The sequence below is a fragment of the Delphinapterus leucas genome, chromosome 2 (assembly GCF_059928025.1).
Source record: "Delphinapterus leucas isolate spDelLeu-1000000601 "Yukka" chromosome 2, BTC_Dleu_Yukka2, whole genome shotgun sequence".
Classification (NCBI taxonomy): domain Eukaryota; kingdom Metazoa; phylum Chordata; class Mammalia; order Artiodactyla; family Monodontidae; genus Delphinapterus; species Delphinapterus leucas.
This window is the reverse complement of record NC_143130.1, coordinates 88,241,014-88,267,108: the sequence shown is the minus strand read 5'-3', so window position 1 is coordinate 88,267,108 and position 26,095 is coordinate 88,241,014. Positions and strand designations below refer to the sequence as shown.

General features: G+C 37.3%; 1 protein-coding gene and 1 pseudogene across 9 annotated transcripts in view; one reads left to right on the top strand and one right to left on the bottom strand.

Annotated features, from left to right (window-relative positions):
- Positions 1 to 26,095, top strand: part of USP8 (ubiquitin specific peptidase 8) — a 128,148-nt gene that overhangs the window by 68,444 nt on the left and 33,609 nt on the right. For all 9 annotated transcript variants that reach the window (XM_089907242.1, XM_089907241.1, XM_089907239.1 and 6 more), the window contains 8 exons: positions 4,432 to 4,594; positions 7,893 to 8,037; positions 8,339 to 8,559; positions 11,939 to 12,523; positions 21,600 to 21,677; positions 22,088 to 22,350; positions 24,099 to 24,311; positions 25,334 to 25,544. In XM_089907242.1, the coding sequence (XP_089763368.1) occupies positions 4,432 to 4,594; positions 7,893 to 8,037; positions 8,339 to 8,559; positions 11,939 to 12,523; positions 21,600 to 21,677; positions 22,088 to 22,350; positions 24,099 to 24,311; positions 25,334 to 25,544 (1,879 nt within the window). The remainder of the gene's footprint in view (positions 1 to 4,431; positions 4,595 to 7,892; positions 8,038 to 8,338; positions 8,560 to 11,938; positions 12,524 to 21,599; positions 21,678 to 22,087; positions 22,351 to 24,098; positions 24,312 to 25,333; positions 25,545 to 26,095) is intronic.
- LOC149750199 (ATP synthase F(0) complex subunit C2, mitochondrial pseudogene) lies at positions 14,620 to 21,241 on the bottom strand (annotated as a pseudogene).

Here is a 26,095-nt window from a genome sequence, read left to right as displayed (position 1 = left end):
AGTTTGGCTGTTTTTTCTTATCTGTGGCATTTGGAGTCTTATTAGAAGAGAAATGAAACTCCCTTGTGTGTCCTCTTTCCCCAGGTGTTTGTTGACTAATTTCTCCTGCTATTTTTTATTTGAATTGCTTCCTATTTTGAAATTCCCCATACTATTATCTGTGGTAAAAGATTACACAAATACTTTTTCGAAGAAGAAGCAGGATAGCTAAGTGATTAAGAAAAAATACAGGCTCTAAAATCAGACTATATTTAGACTATATATTATAACTCCATCTCTCATTAGCTACATTACTTCTAGCTAATGGCCTAACCTCTCTAAGCCCATGTTTCCATCTGTGAAATGGGAATAATGATAGTACCTATCTCAGAAGTTTTGAGAAGTTTAAATGACAAATTTTATTTATGCACACAGATAACACAGTGCCTGGCATTAGTAAGACTTACTAAAAAAAATACCTTTTTCTTTCTTTTTTGATAAGAAGGCCTTTAACCTATTAAATAATTTAAAGTTACTTGCATGAATATATGGTATATTAAAAATTATCATAATAGCGATAGGGCTAAACTTCAGTCCAGGGCTATTTTCAACTATTATGAGTGTTATAAAAATTATATAACCTCTCTAGGTCTTAGTTTATGGGACTGGATTAGTTAAAATCTATGGTCCATTCCAGTACTAACTTAAGCAACCTTAAAAAGATATATTTTTAAAGTTAAGTAATAAAATTTGCATAGTTTTTAGCATATTGCCGAGGCTTATGAATGTTCGACCTGAAGAATAAAGTGCTTTGTAAGTATGCTATTTAAAAATGAGATTAGAGGGCTTCCCTGGTAGCGCAGTGGTTGAGAGTCCGCCTGCCGATGCAGGGGACACGGGTTCGTGCCCCGGTACGGGAAGATCCCACGTGCCGCGGAGTGGCTGGGCCCGTGAGCCATGGCCGCTGAGCTTGCGCGTCCGGAGCCTGTGCTCCGCAACGGGCGAGACCACAGCAGGGAGAGGCCTGTGTACCGCAAAAAAAAAAAAAAAAAAAAAAAAAAAAATGAGATTAGAAAGGAAAACAAAAAATTAAAAAAAGAAAGACAAATTTTTTTAAATAAAATAAAAATTTTAAAAGGAAAAAAAATGCGATGAGGGTGCATAGTCTAATCAAGTATGTATGAATATATTTCCAGGATTTGAAAAGAGAAAGTTATGATTAACCTTTGATGATCTAATCTTTACTGACAGAAAGCTGGTGACTTTTATTAACTGTTTCCCAAAATGTGAGAATTTGACTAATGTGAAACTCAAGATGAGTTTAGGTTGAAGATTGAAGATGAATTGCCAAGAAATATGAAAAGATGAAATACCAAGAAAATTATTACCTTTGAATTTCTGTTTCAGTCCTTCTGAATTAGTTAAAAGAAGTTTCAATTTGGTGCTAGCATTCCTTTTTAGTATTTGATAATATCCCTTTCTTACCAGAGAGCAGGCCTCAGAGCTCACTGTAGGCAACAGTATCTTCAGCTAGCTGATGGTGAATACTATATTACTAGTTTTTCATTGTCTGTTTAAAATTTTAATACAGCATAATATACACACAAAATCACTCGTATCCTCAGTATTTAGCCCAGTTTTCAAAAACTGAATGCATCCATTTACCTAGCATCTGGACCAAGAAACAGAACATTACCATCATTGCGGAAGCCTCTCTTATGCCACCTGTCAGTGGCTACACTTATCCCCACCCACCCAAGGGAACCACCAACAGAATAGATTTGTTTTTGTAGTTTATATAAACGGAATCATACAGTCTAAAGTCTTTTATGTCTGGCTTCTTGTACACAACCTTATGTTATGAGAGTCATGTATATTATTGTGTGTAGTTGTAATTTATTCTCATTGCTATATGGTGATCTATTATGTGAACATAGCATAATTTACTGATCTGTTTTATTTACTTTTAGGATTATCCTTTATTTATTGGATATGAAGCTATTTTTCATGTATATAGGAATATAAATTTTCCTGTTAAAACAAATTTAAGTAAAGGATCACTTTAGTTAAATAATTAAAACGTTACACAGTAGACAAGGTAGAGCAGAGTTGCAGCAGCTTGTGAAGGGGTTACATGAAAGACTGAAGTTTGGGGAGTACTGACTGATATTATTGTTTCCCAAACTAGTATTCTGCAGAATACTAATGTTGAGTTTTTAGACAGAGTGATTTAGGCAAGTATATCCGTAGTGTCAGAAATTGTCCTTAAGAATATCATGTTTAAATTTTTCTCATTCTTTGTTGACCAAGCATCCTTCTAATCTCTACATATCAAGTGAGACTTATTACGAAACAGTATTTTTTTTTATTATTTTTTGCAGTACGCGGGCCTCTCACTGTTGTGGCCTCTCCCGTTGCGGAGCACAGGCTCCGGACGCACAGGCTCAGCGGCCATGGCTCACGGGCCCAGCCGCTCCGCGGCATGTGGGATCCTCCCGGACAGGGGCACGAACCCATGTCCCCTGCATCGGCAGGCGGACTCTCAACCACTGCGCCACCAGGGAAGCCCCATGAAACAGTATTTTATATTTCTTTTTTTTCTTTATTTCCTAGAAGGTACAGTAACCAACATTATTATATAGGAACAGGATTTTTTCCCCTTCAATTAGTTAAACCATTTAGTTTTACTTAGAATACAAGTTTCTGCCCAGCTTGCCAATATCACCAGTTAAATACCTGAAATACCTAGGTGCTTTGCTAGGAATAATATGGAGTTCCTTTCCTGGAGGAGCAAATCTGTATTATTCATTCCGTCATTCAGCAGATATTTACTGAGCACTTATTATGGGCTGAGTTACTGTGGTTCTAAGTGCTGGGGCTAAATCATTGAACAGACAAAAATTTTTGCTTCATGGAGCTTCTATTTTAACAGGGAGGTGGGATAGGTGAGACAGGCAATAAATCTTTTTTTTTTTTCACGGTACGCGGGCCTCTCACTGTTGTGGCCTCTCCCATTGCGGAGCACAGGCTCCGTACGTGCAGGCTCAGCGGCCCTGGCTCTTGGGCCCAGCCACTCCGCGGCATGTGGGATCTTCCCGGACCAGGGCACGAACTCGTGTCCCCTGCATCGGCAGGCGGACTCTGAACCACTGTGCCACCAGGGAAGCCCCGGCAATAAATCTTAAAATGTGTATCTGCTGTTGATAAGTGCTATGGAGATGGTTATGTCAAGTGTGTATGTTGGGGTGAGCATTGAAATTTTTAATCCATGAAGCCTTCATGGAGAAGTTATTCCTGAGCTAATCTTGAGATAAGGGAAATGAGTGATGCAGTTATCTGAGGGAAGAGGGTTCCAGACAGAGGGGACAGTAGGAGCAGAGGTAATTAGGCAGGCGCATACCTGCATAAACCAGGAATTACAAGGGAGCCAAGGGTGGAGTGGAGAAAGGGGGAGTAAGTTAGTAACTAGTGATGAGGAAGTTGAAGTAATAGGACTGGAGAGAGGGGCCATGCATCGGGCCATGGGAAGGCCTTTAGGTAAGAACTTAAGCTTTTGTGTGAGTGAAGGAGAACGTGAACAGCATGTTTTAATGTAGAGTTGGTATTGTTCACAGGTGATGATGTAGAAGGCAGCACAGCACAACAGCTAAGAGCATAGACGTGAGCCAGGTTGCCTGAATTTGAATTCTGGCTCCACTTGGCAACTGTAACCTTGGGTAGGTTACTTAACCTCTTTGGGCCTGTTTCCTCATCTGTAAAATGAGGATAATAATGCCTGTTTTATAGGAGTGTAGTGAGGATCTAGTGAGAGTCAATGAGAATAAAACATTTAGAATAGCACCTGGCACATAGTAAATGCTGTATGTGTTTGTTAATAAGCATTTTGTTATTTGGTTAACTATTATCTCTATAGGTATAAGAGAACTGAAATATAAACAGTGTTACCCACGTGCCCCCGCCACCACCATTTATTTATATTTGGCTGAGACATACTCAGATGACTTCCTGTGTTTTCATTTTTGGCCCTTTTTTTTTTTTACATAAAGGGTCAACTGAGTCTATTTATTTCAGTCTTTAATAATTACTAAAATATATTCCAATATTATGCAGTGAAAGGTGTTAAACACTTTAGGCTATATACTGTCTTAACATACAGTCTGACCTTAGAAAGGAAGCTGTCTTAAAGTTTGCTATGGTATGGGGAAATTTCCTGGCAGTCCAGTGGTTAGGACTTCAAGCTGTCACTGATGACGGCCCTGGTTCGATCCCTGTTCGGGGGACTAAAATCCCATAAGCCCCGCAGCATGGCCAAAAGCAAAAACAAAAACAACAAACAAAAAAAACGTTTGCTATGGTATGATAAAGACTGAAGAACAAAACTCAGTGTCTTATGTTAGTATGTTAGGACCTCTCATCTACTTTTGCCCCAATACAAATGTTAATACATTTCAGAGTCACTGCTAGTTGGATTGAAGCAAACCTCCCAGATGATTCTAAAGACACGTGGAAGAAGAGAGGGAATGTGGATTATGTGGTACTTCTTGACTGGTTTAGTACTGCAAAAGATTTACAACTTGGAACAACTCTGCGGAGTCTGAAAGATGCACTTTTCAAGGTTAGCAAGTTTCCTTGTTAGTTTACTGTAATTGCAAGCCTTCTCTGGTTGTTAGAAAGGTATGTCGACTAGTTGATTATCTTAAGGACATGAAGATCCGACATGCTTTGGTTGTAGACTTTTTAAAAATTCAGATTTAAAAGACCAGTTTTGACTCACCCAGTAACAATAAACTGATCTTTATAAAGTAGGATATTCGAATTTTCCGAAACATAAATTGTCTGGAAAAAAGTGTTATTTTTTGTTATGAAACATAAAGGCAAAGAAAAAGCCACTAAGGAAAAAGAGATTGATAGATTTGACTTAATAAAATAAAAACTTAGGTGTGCAAAAAAATACCAGATTTGAAGGCAGAAGACAAAAAAAAATATTTGCAACAAATATGGCAGTGATTTAGAACACCTGAAATCTGAAGAGCTTTTGCAAATAAATAAGAAAATTACTTAAGATAAAATGTTGAAATAAGCAGTGGACACAGATAGACGTGAACAGAAGAAGATATGCAAGTGACAAAAACATAAAAATGTCAACTTGACTAGTAATCAGAGAAATGCAGATTGAAACAGTAAATGCCGCTTTCATGATCAAATTAACAAAGATAAAAAATAATACTCGGTTTAATTTGTTAAATTATTAAACAATAATAGCACTGAATGCTGGTGAGCATGGGTAAGTATAAAACTCAGTCTGCTGGTAGGAGGGTCAGTTGATGGAACATTGCCCTCCAGGAGAGTAATCTTAAAGGCCTTGAAACAAATCATGCTTCAACGTAAGGAATCTAGAAATATACCCAGATATAGGCCAACATGTGAGATTGCCAATATTCAACTACAGTTAAGTCCCCTGCATACGAACGAGTTCCGTTCCAAGAGCGTGTTCGTAAGTCCAATTTATTTGTAAGTCCAACAAAGTTGGCCTAGGTACCCAACTAATACAATTGGCTATATAGTACTGTACTGTAATAGGTTTATAATACTTTTCACACAAGTATTACATAAAAAACAAACACAAAAAAATAAAACATTTTTAATCTTACAGTACAGTACCTTGAAAAGTACAGTAGTATAATACAACAGCTGGCATACAGGGGCTGGCATCGAGTGAACAGGCAAGAAGAGTTACTGACTGGAGGAGGGAGAGGAGGTGGGAGATGGGAGAGCAGAAGAATCGTCAGCAATAGGAGACGGAGGGCAAGATGCAAGTTCACTCATGCCTGACTTTGATGGAATGCACATTTATATCTTTGAAAGTTCGCAACTTGAAGGTTCGTGTGTAGGGGATTTGACCTAAAAAAGTGGCAGCTTCATAAAGTTACCTGAAAGTTTAGTGTATGATAAAGATGACATAACAGATCAGTGAGGAAAAGATGGATTGAAATAACTGGTTTGAGGACAGCTGGCTAGCCAGCAAGTAAAAGAAAGGGGATCCCTACCTTATTTCTTAGACCACACTAGATTCCAAATGGGTAAAAGATATAAATATGTTGATTCAGACAATGAACTACTAGGAAAAAGCATTGATAAGTTTTTTTTTTGTTTTTTATTTTTAAATTTATTTATTTATTTTTGGCTGTGTTGGGTCTTCATTTCTGTGCGAGGGCTTTCTCTAGTTGTGGCAAGTGGGGGCCACTCTTCATCGCGGTGCGCGGGCCTCTCACTATCGCAGCCTCTCTTGCTGCGGAGCGCAGGCTCAGTACTTGTGGCTCACGGGCCTAGTTGCTCTGCGGCATGTGGGATCTTCTCAGACCAGGGCTCGAACCCGTGTCCCCTGCATTAGCAGGCAGATTCTCAACCACTGCGCCACCAGGGAAGCCCCTGATAAGTGTTTTTATTACCTTGATCCTGAACCAAGAGGCTAATATTTTTGACGGTGTTAAAAACACCACAAATAAAGTAAAAAGTCAATTAAGGGAAAATATTTGTAACAAATATGACAAAGACCTATTTTCTTTAATATTCAGAGTACATTCACTGTTTACCAAGAAAATAGCAAATTCTGTAGAAAAATGGGCAAAAGATGAGATAGACTATAAAGGGTTAATAAACATTAAAATATGTTCAGCTTCACAAATAAGTACTAATTAAAACAACCTGGGCTTCCCTGGAGGCACAGTGGTTAAGAATCTGCCTGCCAATGTAGGGGACACAGTTTCAAGCCCTGGTCCGGGAAGATCACACATGCCGCAGAGCAACTAAGCCCATGCGCCACAACTACTGAGCCTGTGCTCTACAGCCCACGAGCCACAACTACTGAGCCCACGTGCTACAACTACTGAATCCCACGCACCTAGAGCCTGTGCTCCGCAACAAGAGAAGCCACCGCAATGAGAAGCCCGTGCACCACAATGAAGAGTAGCCCCCGCTCGCCGCAACTAGAGAAAAGCCGGCACACAGCAATGAAGATCCAACACAGCCAAAATAAATAAATAAATAAAATAAAATAAAACAACCCACTTTATGTCCACCAGTTTGATAAAAATTATAAAGACTTATAATGGGCATTCTCACACACTGTTGGTAAATGTGTAAATTGGTATTGTCTTTTTGAAGGGCAGTTTGGTGGCATCTACCAAACTTGTAAGCCAACAGTTCTCCTAGGAAATTATTGTACAGAATACACAAACATATTTTTAAAAGATCATTTCAGAGATTAGCAATATACATTAAAAGCCTTAAAATGTTCATGACCCTTGGCTTAGCAGCTCCACTTGTGGGGATTTTCCCTAATGGAGTTGATTGGGTATGTACATGTATGAGGATCTTTAGCTTTTATCTCACCATTGTTTATAATTAAATAGGAAAAATAATAATTGTTCAAATGATTGATTCATTTTGGCGTGTGTGTGTGTATGTCTGTATAAAATACAATATTTGTTCATTACAGATGGTGAGACAGTTCTTTATTAATAACAGATGTTCATATAAGAGAAAAGCAGCATAAGTTTCATTGTTTTATAAAAATAAAATTTAAAAAGAAGTATGTCTATGTAGAAAACTGTAAAAATAAACTCTAAAATGTTAAAGTGGTATCTCTGGGTGATGAGGTTATAGAAGATTTTTATTGTATTTTAAGTTGTTTTCCTATTTTTCTTCTAAGATCATGGATTACTCGTGTGGTTTTAAAAACCTGATCTATCCATTTGTTTCACTTAATGCTGAATTTTGAATTCAGCTCTCTCTTTTTTTTAATCATTTAGAAGATGAATCTTTTAAGAGCAATTTTAATATTCAGTTTTGTTGTGTTTTTAGCTGTCAAGAGGCTGCCTCCATGTTAAACATACTATTTCCTTATTTTATAGTGGGAAAGTAAAACTGTCCTGCACAATGAGCCTTTGGTTTTAGAAGGAGGCTATGAAAATTGGCTCCTTTGTTATCCACAGTATACAACAAATGCTAAAGTCACTCCACCCCCACGAGGCAAGAATGAAGAGGTGTCTGTCTCATGTATGTATGTGAAAATTTTTGTTTAAAATTGTTTCGGTAAAATAAACTTTATTTATGTTCTCAGGGTAATGTTTTTGGTTGTGTGTGCATTTGTCCTGTCAGATAGCAGTTTGCTTTTAGGCATAAAAATACAAGATGTCCCCATCCTGGAAGTTAATGTTTATTAATTCTTTAAGGCTGTTGTGGCTGTCACCTCTTAGTTTACATTTAACTATCACATATAACATGCATGAGATATGAAGTACTGTTTATGGGGTTTGCTTTTCTTTCAAAAATATTTTTATTCTTTTGGGGATTTTAGTGGATTTTACTTACCCCTCACTGGAAGAATCAGTTCCTTCTAAACCTACTGCCCAGATGACACCTCCTACAGAAGTCAATGAAAACATAGAATTGATAAACAATCAAGATGAGAGTGTGGGACCACTGAATATATCAACTCCAGTTGAACCAATTGCTGCTTCTAAATCTGATGTTTCACCCATAATTCAGCCAGTGCCTATTATAAAGAATGTTCCACAGGTATGTTCTTGATTTTCTTTTAACTTTTGTCTCTTTTTTTAAATATTATATTAAATATATAGTATAGAAATATGTATCTAGCATATATATGCCTTCAGTATTTTAGAAAGAAAAATAGTGAGAAATATCTATATGTTTTGGTACCTTTTTTGCTATAAAAAATTTTCATTGTAATTGTCTTACTGCCACAGCAATATTAGAATAACTAATTGGAAGGATTTTAAACCCAGCTGGGTCCATTTAGTACAGGCAGTACTAATGAAAGACAGTATTAGCACAGTGAAGTTGAACAACACTTTCAGGTGTTTTTTATTATAATTTAATTCATAGTATTTTCCCAAATAATTTGGCTTATAGATGATAGGTATGTGATGTCAATATTTTGGTTTTGAAATAGTATTTTAGTTCCATTTCCTTAGAATTTGACACATAAATAACAGGCAATTTTTATCAATAATTATTTAAAAGAGTTTAAATAACAGATGTTACAATAGGGGGCTTTCCTGGTGGCACAGTGATTAAGAATCTGCCTGCCAGTGCAGGGGACACGGGTTCAAGCCCTGGCCCAGGAAGATCCCACATGTCACGGAGCAGCTAAGCCCGTGCACCACAACTGCTGAGCCTGTGCTCTTTAGCCTGCAAGCCACAACTACTCAGCCCGCATGCCACAACTACTGAAGCCCACGTGCCGAGAGCCTGTGCTCCCAACAAGAGAAGCCATCACAACGAGAAGCCTGCGCACTGCAACGAAGAGTAGTCCCCACTCACCGCAACTAGAGAAAGCCCGCATGCAGCAACAAAGACCCAATGCAGCCAAAAATAAAATAAATAAATTTATTTTTTAAAAAAAGATGTTACAATAAAAAACTTGTAGCATCTTTCTCTTCATTAGATTTTACTTAAAGGAAGGTTAACTGATTCTTTCCTGTGTGTTTTCCAACAAGATTTTTTAGCATTTACTTTTAATTTTTTTTCCCCAGGTATATTTAAATAGTATTTCACATTTGAAGTGGATGACATCTGGTTTGTGGAGCAGAAAATTAGTCATTTTTTTGTTGTAAAATGAAGTGGTTCATTTCTTCATTTTTTACGGCCTGCTTTTAATATTTCTGATTAAATCTTAAGACTAAATAGTATTTGAATAAATTATTCTTAAAATGGAAATTTAAGAAATTTTAAAAAGGGCTTCCCTGGTGGCGCAGTGGTTGAGAGTCTGCCTGCCGATGCAGGGGACACGGGTTCGTGCCCTGGTCCGGGAAGATCCCACATGCCCTGGAGCGGCTAGGCCCGTGAGCCATGGCCACTGAGCCTGCGCATCGGAAGCCTGTGCTCTGCAACGGGAGAGGTCACAACAGTGAGAGGCCCACGTACCGCAAAAAAAAAAAAAAAGAAATTTTAAAAAGAGCTTATGATATTGCACTTCCTTTCAACTTAATCAACATGTTATTTGCACCCTAATCCCTTAGTGACTTTCCGAGATATGTACAATTTATCAAACGCATTTTGAGGATTTCCTATATGAAACAAAATATGAAGGTTTACAAATATGGGTAATTCATGGATTCTGTCTGATGTTTAGGAGAGACATGGACAAAATCAACCACAGCATAATGCAGAATATCCTAACTGTTTTTAATAGTCACTAGAGCACACAGCAAGGAGAGAAATTCTGACTGAGAGTGGGTATCATCAGGGGGTCTTCATGGAGGAGGTAGTATTTTTATCTGAGTTTTAAGAATTGAATAGGATTTGAGAAACAAGTGGAAAATTGTATGACTGAAGGCACAAAGCATGTTCTGGGGTCAGTGAGTAGTTTTGACATGCTTGGGCACAGCTCTCAGTTGGAGACAGGTGAGTGTGATAGTAGATAAGATTGGAAAAGTGGACAGAAGTCATCAAGAGAGACTTGGATCTCTTGGAATTTTATCCTGTAGGCGAAAGGAAAGCATTTAAAAGAATTTTAAACTTGAAAGTAACAAGATCATAGCTATGCCTTTAATATGAGTGGAAAATGGATTGTTGCCAAAATATGGATGAAAACATTTATTTTGGTTCTTGTTCACCTTTTATTAACCTCATTCTCATAGTGGTCCTTCCACTTCATTCTCAAATAAATTTAGAAAAGGGGGCGGGGAATAGTTTCATTTTTATTTTAAGTGAAGAGGCAAAAAGAGAAGTAAGGAGCAAAGGAATGATTCCTTCTTCCTATGGTAGTGTTTCTAATGGAAAAACATAGTTCATTTTGTAAGAACACTACACAGGTTGTTACTGGCAGATATTCTCATTTTTGTTTCAGTAAACTTCATTCTCAAGAAATGATGTTAGGGTCCCTTTTAACAATTTTGTATGGTTAGTATGTTGTTAAATTGAGATAATTACTCAGTTTGTCTTTAGTATCTTATCTCTTATGAAAGTTGTTATGGAATATTTTATTCATTTGCCCTGCAACATTTATTTACTAAGTGTCAGACACAATCTCTACCCTCCTGGAGCTTATGTGCTCAGAGGGAGGAAAGATTTTAAACAGACAATGATAGTTATTTAATCAGAATCCCAGTAAGTACTATGAGGGAAAAGAATAGGGTATTATGAGGGCATATATCAGGGGACTTGGCTAGTCTTAGGGATCAGGGAAGTGTTTAAGGAAGAGATATTTAAGCCAAGATCTAATGTTGTGGTGGGGATTATCTAGATGAATAGCTAGTATGAAGACCTGAGTTGGGAAGGAGCATGGCATCTTTGAGGAATTAAGTGGAGGGAGGCAAGTATGGCTGGTGTAACAAGTAGTATGAGATAAGACTGGGGAGATGGGCAGAAGTGCGACCACACAGGCATGGCAAGGATTTTAGATGTAATCTAAGTACAGTGAGTGGCTATTTAAAATAAGGTTTTAAGTAGGTGGTTGGATTTGTGCTTTAAAATGATTACTCTGGTAACAGTGTGGAGAAATAAATTTTCTGGTTTGAGCAACTATTTGCATAGTGGTCACACCCATGTGTTTGTGGGGCGAAATCATGAATTCTCTTTTGTCTGTTTTAGGTTTGTGGTATATGTGAGACACTCACATGAAGATATTGAGTAGGCAGTTGGTTATGTAGAAATGGAACATTAGGTATGCCCAGGTCTGGGTTTTATGTTTTAGAGTGAACTCTTCATATACAGAACATATCAGTGTATTGAAAGCGTGGAATCAAGAGGTCGTAAGTGCCAAGTGCCTTCTGAGAAATCTTGACATTGGATAATTTACAAGTAGATGTTTTGGTAGATGTTGTCTCCACACAGTGATGGTTCTTTTGTCACAACTTGATATCAAGAACTGAGGTTACTATGTTCCTGGATTTTGACGAAAGTATGTTTTTCTCTGTTTTTGTTGATATAGATTGATCGTACTAAAAAACCGGCAGTCAAATTGCCTGAAGATCATAGAATAAAATCTGAAATTACAGATCATGAGCAACAGTCTCCTCAGAATGGAAAAGTTGTTCCTGATCGGTCCACAAAACCGGTATTTCCCCTTCCAACTGCCATGTTAACAGATGAAGAAAAAGCTCGTATTCATGCGGAAACTGCTCTTCTAATGGAGAAAAACAAACAAGAAAAAGAACTTAGAGAAAGGCAGCAAGAGGAGCAGAAAGAGAAACTGAGGAAAGAAGAAGAAGAACAAAAAGACAGAAAGAAACAAGAAGCTGAAGAAAGTGAAATCACAGAGAAGCAACAAAAAGCAAAAGAACAAATGGAAAAGAAAGAAAGTGAACAGGCCAAGAAAGAAGATAAAGAAACCTCAGCAAAGAAGGGCAGAGAAATAACAGGAGTAAAAAGACAAAGTAAAAGTGAACATGAAACTACTGATGCCAAGAAATCTGTGGAAGATAGGGGGAAAAGGTGTCCAACCCCAGAAGTGCAGAAAAAGTCAACGGGAGATGTGCCCCATGCCTCTGTGGCAGGAGATTCCAGTTCAGGCAAGGTAAGCAGAAACAAACAGTACAAGTTGCCAACTAAGTGTAATAAAATGTATATAAATAAATAATAAAATGTATATAAAAAGATGACACCAGTAGCATTCCATAAACAGGGCAGGCATTTTAAGTAATTTTCTTAGGAGTTGATAGATTTGTACTGATCCACCTACATTTGCTTACCTACTCTTATTTGATTGGTTGGGAATGGAGTTGCTTTTTGTGTCTATGAAATGCAACATATTTTCGATAACTGAGATAAATAGCTACGTTCTTCATTTTTTTTTTTACTAAATTTATTTATTTATTTTTGGCTGCATTGGGTCTTCGTTGCTGCGCGTGGGCTTTTCTCTAGTTGCAGCAAGCAGGGGCTACTCTTTGTTGCAGTGCTCGGACTTCTCATTGTGATGGCTTCTCTTGTTGCGAAGCATGGGCTCTAGGTGCAAGGGCTTCAGTAGTTGTGGCGCATGGGCTCAGTAGTTGTGGCTCACGGGCTCTAGAGCACAGGCTCAGCAATTGTGGCGCATGGGCTAAGTTGCTCCACGGCATGTGGAATCTTCCCAGACCAGGGCTTAAACCCATGTCCCTTGCATTGGCAGGCAGATTCTTAACCACTGCACCACCAGGGAAGTTCTACATTCTTTATTTTTATTCTTTTTTTTTTTTATTTTTTTTTTATTTTTATTCTTGATGTATGATCATCAAAAGACTAGAATGAAATATAATACGATCTCCGAATGGAGGAATTTGCTGCCAAATATTTATATAATGAAGTTTGTCTCTGCTTAGAATATGTCCAAAATCAGTGACCTCTGAATGAACCAACATTTATCTTTGTGTATAATGATTTTTTTTGTCAGGTCTATGTCATTTTGTTTGTTGATTCATCTAGTCAGTAATCTTGGCAATAACCCCATTAATGTTGCCTTTTTCTGCCCTTGGCTATTCCCCAACATTGATTTTCATAATTTTGGAGGAGATTTTTTTTTTTCTTTTTTTTTTTTTTTTGCTTCCCCATGCAGCTTTCAGGATCTCAGTTCCCAGACCAGGGATTGAACCTGGCCACAGCAGTGAAAGCACCAGATCCTAACCACTAGACCACCAGGGAAGTCCCCTGGAGATTTTTTTTTAACCTAATAATATCATGTATGCTTTTCATGGGCTTCTTTTTTGCCTTTTTGTTTTATTTTGTTGCTCTTGTTGTTGTCTTATGCAATTAACAATGCCTTTCCCTTTTGAACACTAAACTAAGTGTTTTGGGTTTTTTTAATCCTACTTTATTTTTTTCCTTCTAGTTATATTGAGATATTAATGACATACAGCACTGTATAAGTTTAAGATGTACAGCATAATGATTTGACTTACATACATCATGAAATAATTATCACAGTAAATTTAATGAACACCCATCATCTCATAGAGACACAAAATTAAAGAAACAGTAAAAAAAAAAAAATTGTGTGATAAGAACTCTTAGGATTTACTTTCTTAACATCTTTCATATGTAACGTACAGCAGTGTTGAGTATATTTGTCATGTTGTACATTACATCCCCAGTACTTACTTACCTTATAACTGGAAGTTTGTACCTTACAACGACCTTCATCCAGTTCCCCCTACTCCCACCTCCGATAACCACAAATCTGATCTTTTTTCCTATGTGTTTGTTTGTTTTTGAAGTATAAATGATTTATAACACTCCGTTAGTTCCTGTTACACAACATAGCAATTTGGTATTTCTATACATTTCAAAATGATCACCGTAATAAGTCTAGTTACGATATGTCACCATACAAGGATACATAGCTATTGACTATATTCCCCACACTGTATATATTTCATCCCTGTGACATTTATTTTGCAACTGAAAGTTTATACCTCTTAATCTCCCTCACCTATTTCTTTCCTCCCCACACTGTCCTCCCCTATGGCAACCACCTGTTTGTTCTCTGTATCTATAACTGTTTCTGTTTTATGTTTGTTCATTTGTTTTTTAGATTCTACATGTAAGCGAAATCATACAATATTTTATCTTTTTGGGGCTGACTTATTTCACTTAGCATACTACCCTCTAGGTCCATCCATGTTGTCACAAGTGGCAAGATTTCATTCTTTTTTTTTTTTTAATGGCTGACTAATGGGCACCTGGGTTGCTTCCATATCTTGGCTATTATAAATAATGCTGCAATGAATATAGGGGTACATATATCTTTTCTAATTACTGTTTTTGGTTTCTTTGGATAAATAACCAGGAGTGGAATTGCTGGATCATATGGTAGTTCTATTTTTCAGTTTTTAAGGAATCTCCATACTGTTTTTCATAGCGACTGTACCAATTTACATTCCCACCAACAGTGTTGTAGTAAGGCTCCTTTTTCTCCACGTTCTCGCCAATACTTGTTATTTGTGGTCTTTTTGATAATAGCCATTTTGACAGGTGTGAGGTAATATCTCATTGTGGTTTTGATTTGCATTTCCCTGATGTCTGGTGATGTTGAGCATCTTTTCATGTGCCTGTTGGCCATCTGTATGTGTTCTTCAGAAAAATGTCTATTCAGATCCTCTGCCCATTTTTAAATCAGGTTTTTTGTTTCTTTGATGTTGAGCTGTCTGAGTTCTTTGTATAATTTGGATATTAACCCCTTATCAGATATTATCATTTGCAAGTATCTTCTCCCATTCAGTAGGTGGCCTTTTCATTTTGTTGTTAGTTTCCTTCTCTGTGCAAAAGCTTTTTAATTTGATATAGTCAGAATTTGTTTATTTTTGCTTTTGTTTCCTTTGCCTGAGGAGACATATGCAAAAAAATATTACTAAGACCAATGTCAAAGAGTGTTCTGCCTGTGTTTTCTTCTAGAAGTTTTATGGTTTCAGGTCTTACATTTAAGTCTTTAATCCATCTTGAATTTATTTTTGTGCATGTTGATTTATTTTTGTGCATGTTTTAGGAGAATAGTCTAGTTTGATTCTTCTCATGTAGCTGTCCAGTTTTTCCAACACCATTTTTGTTTTGTTTTTTGGGTTTCTTTTTTTTGTTTTACATCTTCTCTCTTGTTTTTTTTGTTTGTTTGGTTGGTTTTGTTTTTGTTTTTTGGGGGGCTGCTTCACACAGCTTTCGGGATCTTAGTTCCCCGACCAGGGATTGCACCCGGGGCCACTGCAGTGAAAGCGTGGAGTCCTGACCATTGGACCACCAGGGAACTCCTGGCTTATTTTTAATATTAATAAAATGTCAGTGCTCTTTGAATGCTGAACTTTATAATGCATACATACTTTGAATTATTTCGTCCAATAAAAAGAAGTGTGGAAAAAAATTACTTGCTTCCTTATGTATCTCAAAGACCTGATCCATCAACAACACCATTTATTGAAGAGGTAATCTTTTCCCCATTGTATATTCTTCCTCCCTTGTCATAGATTAATTTGACCATATAAGTGTGGGTTCATTTCTGGCCTCTCTGTTCTGTTCCATTGATCTGTGTGGCTGTTTTTGTGCCAGTACCATACTGGTTTGATGACTGTAGGTTTGTAGTTGAAGTCAGGGAGCATGATTCCTCCAGTTCTGTTCTTTCCTAAGATTGCTTTGGCTATTTGGGGTCTTCTGTGTTTCTGTAAACATTTTAGATTATTTGTTCTAGTTCTGTGGAAAATGCCATTGGTGTCTTTTTTGTTTTGTTTTTATCTTTTTTCTTATTAATACAGTATTTATTTGTCTTCCTTCTGTCAAACCCTGAGCCAACCCCTTTCCCCAGGCTGCCTGGGGTGGTACAGGAAAAGGAACATACAGGGCAGACAAGACATGGGAGAAAGAACTGTGGGAGGTGGAAACAGCCCCTTCACATGGTGAAGAGGATGAGAAAGGCCACCATCAGGCAAAAGAGTCCCATGGCTTCCGAGAGGCAAAGCCCAGAATGGTGTAGGAGAAGAGCTGTTGCTTCAGAGAAGGGTTCCTGGCATAACCAATGATGAAGCTCCCAAACACAGTCCCAATTCCAGCCCCAGAGCCAGCCACCCCTACTGTGGCAGCCCCAGCTCCAGTGAACTTGTCTGCTGTGCCAGTGTCCCTCGAAATGGCACTGGTTTGGAAGCAGTTACTAGGAATAAGTGAGGTGGTCAGGGGACTCGGGGCTGCCAAGCTGCTGTGGCTCTCATCTGTCAGCATCTCCAGTCGTTTCAGCACCACTGCAGACAGTGATCGGCTTATTAGTGGAGAGGTTCTCCTGATCAAGGAGGGGATGGAGACGAACTTGGCACACGTGTACATTTTCAGGGGCTGAAGGGCCATAGCAGGAGAGCTGCTCCCAGTGCAGAGAAGACAATAGAGAGCACCATTGGTGTTTTGATAGAGATTTCATTGAATCTGTAGATTGCGTTGGGTAGAATGGACATTTTAACAATATTAATTCTTCCAATCCATGAACACAGTATTATCTTTTCATCTGTTTGGGTCATCCTCAATTATCTTTCATCAGTGTCTTATAGTTTTCCAAGTACAGGTCTTTTACCTCCTTAGTTAGATTTATTCCTATATATTTTATTCTTTTTTTAATATTTATTTATTTTATTAAAAAAATTTTTTTTTGGCTGCATCAGGTATTAGTTGTAGCATGTGGGATCTCTTGTTGCAGCGCAGGCTCTTCGTTGTGCTGTGGGCTTCTTCTCTCTAGTTGTGGCATGTGGGCTCCAGGGCATGAGGGCTCTGTAGTTGTGGTGTGTGGGCTCCAGAGCACATGGGCTATGTAGTTTGTGCCATGCGGGCTCTCTCGTTGAGGTGTGTGAGCTCAGTAGTTGTGACATGCAGGCTTAGTTGCCCTGCGGCATGTGGGATCTTAGTTCCCTGACCAGGGATCGAACCCACATCCCCTGCATTGGAAGGCAGATTCTTTATCACTGGACCACCAGGGAAGTCCCTATTTTATTCTTTTTGATGCAATTGTAAATGGGATTGTTTTCTTAATTTCTTTCTGGTAGTTCATTATTAGTGTATACAAATGCAACAGATTTCTGTATATGAGTTTTGTGTACTGCAACTTTACAAAATTCATTGATGACCTCTAGTAGTTTTTTGGTGGCATCTTCAGGATTTCTATGTATAGTATCATGTCATCTTCTAACAAATAAATTTTTATAATAGCAAGAACAGCTATAGCCCTTTTTACATTTCATATAAATGGAAATATATTTTTGGTAGTGTGAAAATGAATTCTAATTGGAGGCGAAATACTGTCTTTATTGAACATCAATTTCTATACTTCTCAAGCAGCAGTTTATGCATATACCAAAATTAACAATTCATATGAGTGCCACATTTATCCACTGAACACTTAACCTAGTAACTTTAATTATCAAAGATGTAGGTCCCATGCAAAAGCCTTCTAAACATCCAAAGTTAGGAAAATGAAGCTCATGTTCTAAAATTCTCTAACTTTATTCATAGAAGAATCAGAACTTAGGAGCTCTTACCATTTAAATATTATTCATTGTGTAGCTAGTATATGCCAGGTATTTCTACTATTGATACATAATCTTACTTATTCGTCCTAATGATAACTCTATGAGGAATTCAATTTACAGATGAAATTGAAGCTTAGAGGTTAAGTAAGTTGCCTGTGAATCACATACGCAGTTAAATTCCAAAGCCACCTTCTATCCAGAGGCAGGTAGTCTTAAGAACTTAAAGCGTTCATATTTCTGGGGTCACTTAGTATAGGTGCCAAATATGCATACAAGTCTAAATAGCCCTGAGATGATCACATGTAGTTTTTTAATGTTTCCTATAATGTAACACACTGAAGGAAAAGTTAAGATTGCATTCATTGTATGATCCTTTTAAAAGTAGGCAAAATGTGTGATTTATTCTGGAATAAATTTTGTTTAAGTTATCACACTTTTAAGTTTTTACTTTACTGTAGTTATTTTTAAAATCTATAAAATTAAAGTGAATTTCTTAAAGCATCTATGAGAAGTTCTAAGAGGATATAAAATGAATTTTGCACTCCTGAATATTGCTCTGTATGAAATTCTATAATCGCTTCATTCTGTTTAATACGTTGATGATTTTAGATCACTACCACTTTCAAGGTAGCCAAAATCATAATAGATTTAAATAAAAGGATAATGTTCACAAGAAGCCATGGTGTGTGTACGCTAATGACCCAACATCTTATACTTGGCCATGTATTATGAATCAGTGCTTCATAATCCACTGTGATTGACATCTCTTCCCCACCACTGATTCATCAAAGTTTCTTAGTTCTCTACCTTTGGAGTTAGGAAATCCCACATAGGCCCTGCCACCTTTAATTTTAAGTGTCTAATTTGACAATAAAATCAAATAAACTTTTCAGAGCCTCATTTTTTTTTCTCTCTTTTTACATTTGCAGTCTGATGGATTTGCTTGTATTAGCTAGTGATAGGTAGGTTTTTGTTGGGGAAAAGTTAAAGGTTTGTTTCACTTCTGATTTTAATAATTTTATAGCCTGTTAAGATTAAAGGACAACCAGAAAGTGGAATTCTAAAGACTGGAACTTTTAGAGAGAATACAGAAGGCACTGAAAGAAATAAAGTAAGCAACAGTTCATTGGATAGGAAAAGAAAACATGGATTATAACCATGTGGTTATCTCTACCATATCATCCTCCTCCATCTTAAGATCTTCTCTCTGAGGGAATCTTTGCTATCTTTGGTAGCATTTTTTGCTTGTTTTTGCATGATGGATCCACTTATATGCTAAAGGGAATAGATCCTTATCTTCCTATTTAAAGTATGATGATATGTTCTATTCATTTTATGAAATTAAAAGATACTTAGGCCTTATTGTATGATCTAGCAATTCTCCTTCTGGTTATATACCCAAAAGAATTGAAAGCAGACTCTCAAAGAGAATTTATACACCCATGTTCATAGAGTATTATTCATAATGGCCAAAGGATGGAAGTAACTCAAGTATACACTGACAGATGAATCTATAAAAAATGTGGTATGTACATATAATGGAATATTATTCAGCTTTTAAAAAAGAAATTCTGACATGGATGAACCTTGATGACATTACGCTAAGTGAAATAAACCAGTCACCAGAGGACAAATGTTCTTTGATTCCATTTATATAGGGTACCTAGAATGGTTAAATTCATAGAGACAGGAAGTAGAGTGGTGGTTGCCAGGGACCTGGGGGTTGGGAGAAGTTCGGAGTTGTTTAAATGGGTACAGAGTTTTAGTTTTGCAAGATGAAGAGAGTTCTGGAGAGTGGTTGCACAACAGTTGCACAACATTAATATACTTAATGCCACTTACCTATACACTTAAAAATGTTCAAGATGGTAAATGTTATATTTCATCACAATTTTTAAAATATTTAGGCCTTTTATAAGATGTCTTTGCCTTTGTTTTTATTTAAGAGTTTTCTTGAGGTATAATTTGAATACCATAAAAGTAATCCATTTTTAATGTACAGTTCAGTGATTTCAGTTCAGAGTTGTGAAACAGTTTTAATGCAATCCAATTTTAGGACATTTCCATCACACCAAAAAGATCTCTGTGCCCAGTTATAGTCACTCCCCATTCCAGGCAACCATGAATCTAATCTTTGTCTCCACAGATTTACCTCTTCTAGGCATTTCATACAAATAATATATATATAGTCTTTTGTATATTTCTTTCACCTACCGTAATTTTTTGACATTCATCTATATTGTACCACATATCAGTAGTTTATTCCTTTTGTTGCTGAGTAGTATTCCATTGTATGGATATACCACATTTGATGGACATTGGATTGCTTCTGCTTTGGGGCTGTTATCAATAATGCTGCTATTAACATTTGCATCTAAGTGTCTTTGTATGGAAATGTATTTTCATTTCTTTTGTGTTGACACCTAGAAGTGAAATTGTCTTTGTGTTTCTGTTTTTTTTTTTGTTTTGGGGTTTTTTTTTGATGAAGTCCAATTTATTATTTTTTCTTTTCTTCTTTTATAAATTTATTTTTTTCTTTTTGGCTGCAGTGGGTCTTCGTTGCTGTGCACGGGCTTTCTCAAGTTGCAGAGAGCAGGGGCTACTCTTCATTGTGGTGGGCGGGCTTCTCATTGCAGTGGCTTCTCTTGTTGCGGAGCACAGGCTCTAGGGCACGCAGGCTTCAGTAGTTGTGGCACATGACTCAGTAGTTGTGGCTCACGGGCTCTAGAGCTCAGGCTCAATAGTTGTGGCACACAGGCTTAGTTGCTCTGCAACATGTGGGATCTTCCCGGACCAGGGCTCGAATCTGTGTCCCCTGCATTGGCAGGTGGATTCTTAACTACTGTGCCACCAGGGAAGCCTGTGTTTCTGTTTTTTTAGAGAAACTTTTAAAAGTCACCGTTATTATAGGCTTGTGCACACAGACTCCTTCCCCTTGCTGTGATAATTTTAGGACTTTTTAAAAAACATATATAAATGGAATATTACTCAGCCATAAAAAGGAATGAAATCGAGTTATTTGTAGTGAGGTGGATGGACCTAGAGTCTGTCATACGGAGTGAAGTAAGTCAGAAAGAGAAAAACAAATACTGTAATCTAATGCATATATATGGAATCTAAAAAAAGAAAAAATGGTACTGATGAACCTAGTTGCAGGGCAGGAATAAAGAGGTAGACATAGAGAACAGACTTGTGGACTTGGGGTGGGAGGGGGAAGCTGGGGCGAAGTGAAAGTAGCATCAACATATATATACACTACCAAATGTAAAATAGTTGGGTGGTGGGAAGCAGCAATATAGCACAGGGAGATTGGCTTGGTGCTTTGGGATGACCTAGAGGGGTGGGATAGGGAGAATGGGAGGGGGGATATGGGGACATGTGTATGCATATGGCTGATTCGCTTTGTTGTGCAACAGAAACTAACACAGTATTGTGAAGCAATTATACTCCAATAAAGATCTATTTAAAAAAAGAAAGAAAACATGTATAGTTCTTCATCTTTGAACTTGTTTTAAAAAATATTAAGGGCAGCAACACAAGGCTTTTTGGTTCTTTGGTACAAGTAGCTTAAGTTTGTATATGGCAAAATGTAATTTAAAAATCTTTTACTTTTTTGTTTTTTTTCTTTAGTCTCGAGAGCCTTTGACAAGAGCACGAAGTGAAGAAATGGGGAGGATCGTACCAGGACTGCCTTCAGGCTGGGCCAAGGTAAAATTCAAAATTAGCACAGAAATAAATTACATGGTCACTGTTTTTTTAAAAAACAAAACATGTATTTGTTTATTCTGCATCTTCTCTAATGCAGAGTGGATTCTGTTTCTTCATTATAAAGGACATAACTCATTTCCCTAATTACAGCAGGGTTAGATTTTTCAGTATCCAATCTGGGATGATGGCTACAGTATATGAACATCCTGGCATTTGTCATTGAGAAACAGTGTATCACTTTAAAACCTAAAGTTGTTTGAAAGTTTAATTATAGAAGTGATTATCACCATTTTATTCAAATAATTTTAATCCAGAAGTAAATTCATCAGTGAAATACTTTTGAGTGATATTTTTGTTGTTGTTCACTTGATGTTCATCATTTTTTGACCTTTTTATTTTCCCCATGTAAGTTTCTTGACCCTATCACTGGAACTTTTCGTTACTATCATTCGCCCACCAACACTGTTCATATGTATCCACCGGAAATGGCTCCTTCATCAGCACCTCCTTCCACCCCTCCAACTCATAAAGCCAAGCCACAGATTCCTGCCGAGCGGGATAGAGAACCGTCCAAGCTGAAGCGCTCCTACTCCTCCCCAGATATAACCCAAGCCATTCAAGAGGAAGAGAAGAGGAGACCAGCAGTAACTCCAACAGTTAATCGGGAAACCAAGTAAGTTTATCCTAACTCCTAGAAACAGAATCGTCTGCTGTATTTGAAAACTTCTACTCTAAGCATATCAGTTTATTAATATCAGGGCGTCAGAAAATTCTGTGGATGGCTGTCCCAGCCTTTATTTACTAAAGAGGAAAAAAGAAATAAATGGATTAAATGTCCTTGGTTTTTCTCCCAAGTGCTAACTTAAATATATCACAGAGGATTATCATACGTAATAATGTAGATATAAAAGTATACACCTTGTTAAGTTTTAAGGCAGTGTGCCATAGACTGCCTAGACGTGTTGTATAAACTTCCTGTGATCCCTAAATCTCCTTTTGAGGACCATAATTTATGGAATTACTGAGTATGTCTTGTTGCAGCTCTTAAATTCCAAACTTTTTTTTTTAACTCAGCCAGTAATGTGGGAGTAAACTTACATAGTATTAAAATAATGAGCATTATAGTGTGTATCAGCTTCTATTTACCACTTCTGATCATTAATTTTGGGGGATGTAGGACAGATGGAAGTGAAAATAAATGGATTTTTCTATTTATTAAATACAATCTCTTAATTGCTAAGGAATTCTAACTAGGCTGTCTTTTTGGCCTCTTCAGAATCACCTCCGCAAAAAGTAGTTAATATATTTTCCTCATGAGAACCTTCCCTGCCAGGTAGGACTTACCTGGAGGAGATTTTGTAAAATTGGTAAATCTAGTTATAGATTTTAGGGCTCACTATTAAAGCTGGTGAGGTGTAATTCCTTCTTGAATTATCATTCTTATGAAAGTTTGTTAATTTGACAGTTTTAAAAACTACAGCATATGCAGTTCATGTATTTTTTTATCTGTGTTGAACAGAGAATAGCACATGAGTGCATACACCTGAGCCATGTGTAAAGAAAAGGTGGTTGAAATATAATCTGTTCTCAGTATTCCTTTCAGAGGTGGAAATATACTTAGGATCAATAATAAAAGAAAGACTTATCAATTAGGAGTTTTCTTAATGCTGTAGCAGTTCTAGAAGTTCCACATATACATCAAATACACTAAGTAACAAAAGTCTTGGAGGCATTCTCTAGTCTAGTGCTGTCCAGTAGACATGTTGATAGAAATGTTCTGTATCTGTGCTGTCCAGTATGGTAGTGGCTATTTTGAATTGTGGCTAATGTAACTAAAAAGCTAAATTTTAAATTTTATCTTAAATTTATATAGCCACCTGTGGCTAGTGGCTACTACCATATTTGTCAGCACAGCTCTAGACTTTAGGTTATAGTACCCAAATAACCTCTGCCTGCTTGATAATATACTCCACAGTACCATATATATATATATATATACACACATACACTTTTTTTTTTTTTTTTGATTCCTTGTTTGGCATTCTGGTTGAATACAACATTTGGTAATGCTAAATTTCCTGGGATCATTTAAAGAAGTTTGAAAGAGCCTTCTCTACTAGAAGACTCTACCTGTTCATGAGAAGCCAGAGAATCTATCTCAGGGTATCTGTAAAAAACCATGGACTCACATAAGAGGTTAAAGGTGTTTGTTTCATGGGAGGGTCACAGAATATAACCAGTGTTAACCTCGATACTAAATGTCCTGTAAGACCCATTACCTTATGAGCTAACTTAATAACTATTTGCAAGATTACTGAATACACTGGTACAGATGCTGGAGTTTACTGCCCTTTGTAGTGTGAACCTTCATTTCAGGTGCTGTGCATTTTAAAGTATCTTGTACACTTTTTTCTTCCTTAGGCCAACAAGCTACCCTAAAACTGAGATCACAAGGCTTTCTGCTTCTCAAATTCGGAACCTCAATCCTGTTTTTGGAGGATCTGGACCAGCTCTCACCGGACTTCGTAATTTAGGAAATACTTGTTACATGAACTCAATACTGCAGTGCCTATGTAATACTCCACATCTGGCTGATTATTTCAACCGCAACTGTTATCAGGATGATATTAATAGGTAAAGAAATATCATACTTTTTGCAGTACAGTATTAAAAGGGTGATCTAACCATGCTTCCTTACCAGCCAGTTCCAGAGATGTCAAATTAGGAAAGAGGAAAATATTCTTAAGAACAGTGTAGAAATTGCCAGGACATAGAAGCAACCTAAGTGTCCATCGACAGATGACTGGATAAAGAAGATGTGGCACATGTATACAGTGGAATATTACTCAGCCATAAAAAGAAACGAAATTGAGTTATTTGTAGTGAGGTGGATAGACCTAGAGACTGTCATACAGAGCGAAGTAAGTCAGAAAAACAAATACTGTATGCTAACACATATATATGGAATCTAAAAAAAAAAAAGATGGTTCTGAAGAACCTAGGGGTAAGACGGGAATAAAGACACAGATGCAGAGAATGGACTTGAGGACACGGGGAGGGGGAAGGGTAAGCTGGGACGAAGTGAGAGAGCGGCATGGACATATATACACTACCAAATGTAAATAGATAGCTAGTGGAAAGCAGCAGCATAGCACCGGGAGATCAGCTTGGTGCTTTGTGACCACCTAGAGGGGTGAGATAGGTAGGGTGGGAGGGAGACGCAAGAGGGGATTATATGCATACGTATAGCTGTTTCACTTTGTTATACAGCAGAAACTAACACACCATTGTAAAGCAATTGTACTCCAATAAAGATGTTTAAAAAAAAAAAGAACAGTGTAGAGAAAAGCCTCCTCTGATTGGTAAAGGACAGACAGGAAAGGAACAGTACAAGAAGGTGGAACCACACTGTCATAAACTGGAGCCTGTTGATAAGGAATAGGAGACCGTGCAGGGCTGGCAGCCAAAAGGAAGCAAGTTGGAGGGGTGTAATCAAAGTAAGATTCAGATAGGTATTTGGTAATAAACCTGTGAATAAGTATTTTAGTGTAGTGTAGGGTCACATATTACAGTATGTTGATGTCAAGAACCCACTGTACCTTGGCTTTTTATAATTCCTGTATTGCTTTTTTGTAACTTTAATTTTATTTGCAAAGGTCAAATTTGTTGGGGCATAAAGGTGAAGTGGCGGAAGAATTTGGCATAATCATGAAAGCCCTGTGGACAGGACAGTACAGGTATATCAGTCCGAAAGACTTTAAAATCACTATTGGGAAGATCAATGACCAGTTTGCAGGATACAGCCAGCAAGATTCACAAGAACTGCTTCTGTTCCTAATGGATGGTCTCCATGAAGATCTTAATAAAGTAAGAAATTTTTCTAAGTTGCAGAGGCCCCTTAGGGTTGCTTAACATTGTACTCATTTTTATAGCAATTTAAAATTATAGTTGGTGATTGTTCAGTGCTAATTTATTGAAACCTAGTGACTCTGTACTATGGCATGGAAGTTTAAAACAAATACAACTGATAGGTCTAATATTTGAAAGGAAGTATATGCAATTTGTATTCACTTATGAAAATGTTAACAGGTTGTATTACTGCAAGAAGTTTGTAAATGTTGTAAATTTGTAAAAATAGTTGTCAGAGATGCTGTGTTTGTGACCCACATGACCAAATGATTCATGTGAAAAGTTATTACTGAGGCATCTTTGTCTGTGTACTGTGGCTTCTTTTTAGCACCAAGCTGTCCTCTTTCAGATACCTTTGGGGTCACCTTTCTTACCAGCAACCACAGACATACACAAATAGATACACACACTTATATATGTATATGTATGTGTGTGAATATATGTATGTTGTGTGTGTCTATATGTGTATATGTGTGTGAAGGTAGGTAGGTAGGTAGGTAGATAGATAG